Raw genomic sequence first — 7229 nt, 5'->3', positions numbered from 1 at the left:
GCAATTCTCCTGCCTCAGCCTCCTGAGTAGCTGGGATTACAGGCATGTACCACCATGCCCAGCTGATTTTTTGTATTTTTAGTAGAGACGGGGTTTCACCATGTTGACCAGGATGGTCTCGATCTCTTGACCTTGTGATCCACCCGCCTCGGCCTCCCAAAGTGCTGGGATTACAGGCGTGAGCCACCGCGCCCAGCTTTTTTTTTTTTTTTTAAACCAGTGGGAGAACAGTTTACCATGGGACTCTTGAGTCTACCTGGGACTTTTAGAATTCAGCAAAGGTGCAAAGCAGGGGATTTTTTTTTTTTTTTTTGGACAGAGTTTCGCTGTGTTGCCAGGTGCCAGGCTGGAGTGCAGTGGTGCGATCTCGGCTCACTGCAACCTCCACCTCTGGGGTTCAAGCAATTCTCATGCCTCAGCCACCCGAATAACTGGGACTACAGGCGCTTGCCACCACACCCAGCTAATTTTTGTATTTCTTTGGTAGATACGGGAGTTTCACCATGTTGGCCAGGATGGTCTCGATCTCTTGACCTCGTGATCCACCCACCTTGGACTCCCAAAGTGCTGGGATTACAAGTGTGAGCCACCACGCCCAGCCTAAAGCAGGGGATTTTAAAGATTTTTGACTCATACCTGTAATCCCAGCACTTTAGGATGCCCAGACTGGAGGATCTCTTGAGGCCAGGAGTTCAAGATCAGCCTAGGCAACATATCAAGAGCCTATCTCTACAAAAAATAAAAAACAATTAGCTGGGTGTGTTGGAGCATGCCTGTAGCCTCAGCGACTTAGGAGGCTGAGGTGGAAGGATCACTTGAGCCCAGGAGTTGGAGGCTGCAGTGAGCTATGACTGTGCCACTGCACTCCAGCCTGGGCAGCAAAGTGAGAGCCTGTCATTAAATTTGTATTTGTTTGTTTATTTATTTAGACAGGGTTTTGCTCTGTCTCCCAGGCTGGAGTGCAGTGGCACTATCTCAGCTCCCTGCAACCTCTGCCTCTCAGGTTCAAGTGTTTCTCCTGCCTCAGCCTCCCTAGAAGCTGGGATTACAGGTGCAGGCCATCACGCCTGGCTAATTTTTTTGTTTGTATTTTCGGTAGAGATGGGGTTTCACCATGTTGGCCAGACTGGTCTTGAACTCCTGACCTCAGGTGATCTGCACACTTTGGCCTTCCAAAGTGTTGGCATTACAGGTGTGAGCCACCGTGTCTGGCCAAAAACATTTTTTTTAAAAGAAAAAGTTTTTTTAATTCTCCAACTGACCCTGAAGGTAGCAAGCAGAATAGAGGGTATCTCATTTCCGTGTTTCCACAAAGCCACTGAAACAGGAATTTCATAAGGGTTCCTTCTGTCACCTATTTTCCATTTCTCTCCTTTGTCCCCAAACTTGCCCCTGTGCAGCAGCCAGCTCCTGTCACCATCTCTCTTTCAGAGGACTCCTGATGGATTTGACTCAGTGCCGCTGAAGACATCCTCAGGAGGCCCAGACATGGACCCGTGAAAGGCATCGCCTGCCTCGCCTGCCTCCTCACCTTGCATAGCACCTTTGCAAGTCTGCGGCGATTTGGGTGCCAGCGTCCTGCAACACCCACTGCTGGAAATCTCTTCATCGTGGCCTTATCAGAAGATGTTTGAATTTCAGATCTTTTTTTTATAGAGTACCCAAGCTCTCCTTTCTGCTTGCCTCAAACCTGCCAAATATACCCACACTTTGTTTGTAAATATGCCCTTGCTTGTATCTTGTTTCCCAAAATGGCCCATCCGCCAGAGCCATAGCTTCATCTGCTCATAATTCCTATAGCCCTGGAATGAAATTATTTCTGTCTTCTTAAGTATAGAAACTACTTCCTCTGTACTCTAACTTAAGGGCAGAAACAGCTTGGATATTTTTTCACATGCCCGGAGCTCATGATCTCTTTAGGAGAGAAGCTGGGTGAGGAGAGTATCGGGGTTCCCCAGGGGACAATCTTCATGGCAGCCTGGATCCATTTCTCCTGGATAATCAGCTCAACGGGAGTAAAATGGGTAATCTGAGGGCAAGGTGAGTAAGGCTTGGGGAAGAAAAGCTTTGAAAAGCACAGAGAGGCAACAAGGAACCGTTTTGTTTTTGAAACGGCCTCTCTGTCACCTAGGCTGGAGTGCAGCGGTGCAATCACTGTTCACTGCAGCCTCAAATCTCTTGGGCTTAAGTGATCCTCCCACCTCAACCTCTCAAGCAGCTAGGACTACAAGTGTGTACCACCCGGCCCACTAATTTTTATATTTTTTGTAGAGGCAGGGTTTCATCATGTTGCCCAGGCTGGTCTCCAACTCCTGGGCTCAAGTAGTCTGTCTGCCTCAGCCTCCCAAAGCACTGGGACTGCAGGCATAAGCCACTGCACTCAGCCTTTTATTTGTTTTTTAAACCAGGTAGCTCATTCCTTGTTTTAAGTAAATGATAAATATACTCACTAAAGCCAACGAAAAAAGTTCATCAAGAAAATGGCCGAAGCCTTGGTGGAAGCATCCTCCCTATTTATTTTAAACCTCCCACTATCACTCTATGACCCTGAAAAGAAGCCAGGTCAGCCCCGAACCCAGATGTTCCATCCTTTTCCTCTATTGGATTTACCCACAGAGATGGCAAACCCCTGTCAGTGAGGAAAATTCCCCATCTTTGAGTGCCTCCATCCTGGAAGTTTAGGTCATATTATGGAACAGGGGTCTCTTATTTGAAAAGAGCACAGGGAGGCCAAGATTTTTTTTTTTTTTTTTTTTTTTTTGAGATGGAGTTTCGCTCTTGTTACCCAGGCTGGAGTGCAATGGCGCGATCTCGGCTCACCGCAACCTCCGTCTCCTGGGTTCAGGCAATTCTCCTGCCTCAGCCTCCTGAGTAGCTGGGATTACAGGCATGCGCCACCATGCCCAGCTAATTTTTTGTAGTTTTAGTAGAGACGGGGTTTCACCATGTTGACCAGGATGGTCTCGATCTCTTGACCTTGTGATCCACCCGCCTCAGCCTCCCAAAGTGCTGGGATTACAGGCTTGAGCCACCGCGCCCGGCCTGAGGAGGCCAAGATTTTAATGGGGCACTTTTAGGGGATCCAGCCCACAATGACAGTGGCCTGAGGTAGCTGTGATGTCTGCTTCTAAGCTTAACCCATCTGCTCAGGCACAGAATAAATGTCTAGGCTAGCCGAAAATAGAACTAAATCCCAGGCCCATACCCCAGCAGCAGAATCAGACCAGTTTTCAAGGAAGGAAGGCTAGGAGAGTTTAAAGATGCTCACTGGGCCCAGCACGGTGGCTCACACCTGGAAACCCACGGCAGGATGGTCCCTTGAGCTCAGGAGTTCAAGACCAGCCTGGGCAACATAGTGAGACCCTGTCTCTAAAAAATTAAAAAATAGGCCGGGCGCGGTGGCTCAAGCCTGTAATCCCAGCACTTTGGGAGGCCGAGGCGGGTGGATCACGAGGTCAAGAGATCGAGACCATCCTGGTCAACACGGTGAAACCCCGTCTCTACTAAAAATACAAAACATTAGCTGGGCATGGTGGCGCGTGCCTGTAATCCCAGCTACGCAGGAAGCTGAGGCAGGAGAATTGCCTGAACCCAGGAGGCAGAGGTTGCGGTGAGCCGAGATCAGGCCATTGCACTCCAGCCTGGGTAACGAGAGCGAAACTCCGTCCCCAAAAAAAAAAAAAAAATTAAAAAATAAACAAGGTGTTCATCAAGCTGGGATACTTCTCACTGTCAAGCCCTTTCTTTTTTTTTTTTTTTCATTCTCATTTCTTTTTGTTCTAAAAAACTAAAGAGACTTCTGGTTCCATTTCTGGCAACATCCCTTCTGAAAAGTGAGTAGAGTAGGTGTCTTCTGTGCCCATTTTTCCTCAATTTTCTGTCAACTATTATCAATGAACTTTTAAGTACCTAGAACGGGTAAAACCAGAGCAAGACTTTAAATTACCTTCTTTTTTCTTCTACTGGTAATTCTGCCTCCATCACTATCAGGATAGGGTGACCTTCCCTTGGTCAAGCCCCAGTTGACCATGATTTGTGCCTGTGCCCTTTCTCCAGTGGCCATTTGGTGACCAGATGGTAGATACAGAAAGGGGATGGCATTTGCAAGTGATTTGTCTGCCACAAAATGGGTTGCTCATCTGATTAGCTACTGCTGCCCTGGCGATGGCTTTCTAAGAGTCAATGAGAACAAGAGCCATACTGTGGCCTCTGGCCATCAACAGTGTTGGTGATGGCAGGGAGTCCCTTTGGTCTAATAAATCCAGTTTTTCCTTAGGTATCCTAATTCTCCCTCCTTTTGTAGGAGTCAGGCTCTCAGAACCTGTGTCCATGTTGGAATTCCCCCTGTGTGGATGCAGATATGCAGCTCCTGAGCTCCAGCCTAAAATCTGCTGTAGCTCCAGCAATACCCAGACATGTGCCATCTCACTGAACAGCTTTCTTTTGTGACAAAGGCCACACACAGCCCTTAGACTATTCTGGGAACAGTAGGAAAAAGTGCATATGCTTTTGACTTCTTTATTCTGACTCCACTAATTTTAGCCATAATACTTTAAGTAGCTCCTTTTTTTTTTTTTTTTTTTTTGACAGAGTTTAACTCTTGTCACCCAGGCTATGGTGCAATGACACAATCTTGGCTCACCGCAACCTCTACCTCCTGAGTTCAAGCGATTCTCCTGCCTCAGCCTCCCGAGTAGTTGGGACTGCAGGTGCCCGCCACCATGCCTGGCTAATTTTTGTATTTTTAGTAGAGATGGAATTTCACCATGCTGGCCAGGCTAGTCTCGAACTCCTGACCTCAGGTCATCTGCCCGCCTCCACCTCCCAAAGTGCTGGGATTATGAGTTTGAGCCACCACACCCGGCAAGGAGCTCCTTTTTACTACCTCTTACTGTGCTGACTTCTACAGGTCTGCCCCGTGACCTGTCAGGAACTCCTGAGTTATGCTACCGGGGATACCTGTTGCTCCCCTAGCAAGTTGGACATGTCATATATTTTTAACAGCTTTATTGAGATCTAATTCACGTATCAAACAATTCAACTTTAAAACATAGGATTCAGCCGGGCGCGGTGGCTCAAGCCTGTAATCCCAGCACTTTGGGAGGCCGAGGCGGGTGAATCACGAGGTCAAGAGATCGAGACCATCCTGGTCAACATGGTGAAACCCCGTCTCTACTAAAAAAAAAATACAAAAATTAGCTGGGCATGGTGGCGCGCGCCTGTAGTCCCAGCTACTCGGGAGGCTGAGGCAGGAGAATTGCCTGAACCCAGGAGGTGGAGGTTGCGGTGAGCCGAGATCGCGACATTGCACTCCAGCCTGGGTAACAAGAGTGAAACTCCGTCTCAAAAAAAAAAAAAAAAAAAAAACATAGGATTCAATGGCTTTTAGCATACAGAGTTGTGCACCCATTTGAGAATAAAGACATGTTTAATTTCCTTTTCTTTTTTTTTTTTTTTTTTTTTGAGACAGAGTCTTGCTCTGTTGCCCAGGCTGGAGTGCAGTGGCACGATCTCAGCTCACTGCAGCCTCCCCGTCCTGGGGTTCAAGTGATCCTCCCTCCTCAGCCTCCCCGGTAGCTGAGATTACAAGTGTGCGCCACCACGCCCAACTAATTTTTGTGGTTTTAGTAGAGACAGGGTTTCACCATGTTGGCCATGCTGGTCTCGAACTTCTGGGCTCAAGTTATCCACCCACCTCGGCCTCCCAAAGTGCTGGGATTACAGGCATGAGCCACCGCATCTGGCCTACATGTTCAGTTTTCTCTGAACAAAGGCATTAGTCCTTGACCCAGGGCTATAGTGGTCTGTCTAGGCTGTTGCTAGAGGGGGTGAGATAAAATGTTTAAATCTCATTTGGCTACTCTGAGTCCTGGAACACGCAGTAACTCTCATCCCATAGTCATCACCTGTTTCTGGCTGGGAATACAAATGAAGATTGTGGTGTATTCAAGCAGCAGGGATTTTTTTTTTTTTATGCCAACAAACATTTTTTTGTCTGACTACATTAAAGATAAGACTGACTATATTTACACAACAGAGAGTTTGTAACAGATTTTTTCAGCTTTGTGAAATTGAATTTATGTCTCTTCAGGACCGGTTGGATTTCCTTTTTACTCTGTATTCCAAGCGGTAATAGTTTGTTAGGGGATGGGTATTGCATGTCACTTTTTTTTTTTTTTTTTTTTTTTGTAAAAAAAAAACATACCTTACAAGTTGTTTTTCTTGAACATGGGTCTGGTGACTGGAGGAGTGAGTGGGAAATGTAAGTGTCCTGGAAGCTTAAACTGAAGAGGAGGAGGATTCCACATTCGCAGAGAGGCAGAGAAAAGAGCACAGACTTCCCAACGAGATAGTCATAGACTAGAAGCCTCTCACTACTTGTTGAGGAATCAGTCACTGACCAAAGCCTCAGTTTCCACAGGATACCTAACCCCCAAGATTGAATGAGGTCAAAAGAGATAACTCATAAGCCACTTCGCATGTTACTTCCCTTCCCTTCTGCTCAGGTTTCTTTCGGGGAGCATGAGGACAGCCACATAATAATAAATCCACAAATAGAAGTAAAATTAGCTTCTTTGGGTATGAGGTAGATTATGACAAACTAGATGTGCAAAAAATCCTAGACAATAAATATCAAGGGCCTACCCTTTCCCTGGGTTGCTGGATTTTTGCTTTCTTTTTCTTTTCTTTCCTTTTTCTTTCTTTTTTTTTTTTTTTTTTTTTTGTCTCACTGTGTTGACCAGGCTGGAGTACAGTGGCACAATCTCAGCTCACTGTAGCTTCAACCTCCCGGGCTCAAGTGATTCTCTCACCTCAGCCTCCTGAGCAGCTGGGACTACAGGCATGCACCATCATACCTAGCTAATTTTTGTATTTTTTGGAGAGACAGGGTTTCACCATGTTGCTGGTCTCAAACTCCTGGGTTCTAGAGATTGCCCTCCTTGGCCTCCAAAGTGCTGGGATTACAGGTTGAGGCCAATGTGGATATTTCTGCTTCAGTACTTCATTCTAGTTGAGGGCACTTGATCCCCAAAAAGAAGTCTCTCAGGTATTAATAGACGAGTTGGGAACGTCACAGACTTTTCAGAACGAATGGCACTAATGCCAGATGTTCTTCATCAGGGTCCTTAGGTAATGTCTAGCTTTCAAATAGGCCTCTCCCTGCCAGTGCTTCCTATGCCAGTATGAACCCCCTGCTCTGTGGCCAGAGCCCTTTTTCTTTGTTCATG

The 7229-nt window shown here is 46.7% G+C and overlaps 1 protein-coding gene across 4 annotated transcripts in view; it reads left to right on the top strand.

The window, feature by feature from the left end:
- Positions 1 to 1723, top strand: part of KIAA1324 (KIAA1324 ortholog) — a 99988-nt gene extending 98265 nt beyond the window's left edge. The window contains exon 22 of one of the 4 annotated variants that reach the window (XM_032249882.1): positions 1432 to 1723. In XM_032249882.1, coding sequence (XP_032105773.1) covers positions 1432 to 1500 — 69 coding nt within the window. In that variant the 3' untranslated portion in view covers positions 1501 to 1723. Of the gene's footprint in view, positions 1 to 1400 lie in introns of all 4 variants that reach the window. The other 3 variants (XM_032249885.1, XM_032249886.1, XM_032249883.1) reach the window with 3 other exon arrangements.
- Positions 1724 to 7229: the final 5506 nt, after the last annotated feature.

This window comes from Sapajus apella, unplaced genomic scaffold (genome assembly GCF_009761245.1).
Source record: "Sapajus apella isolate SASKATOON/1434 unplaced genomic scaffold, GSC_monkey_1.0 scaffold69, whole genome shotgun sequence".
Classification (NCBI taxonomy): domain Eukaryota; kingdom Metazoa; phylum Chordata; class Mammalia; order Primates; family Cebidae; genus Sapajus; species Sapajus apella.
Note: the sequence above shows the minus strand (reverse complement) of the source record. Positions and strands in the feature narration are given on the sequence as shown.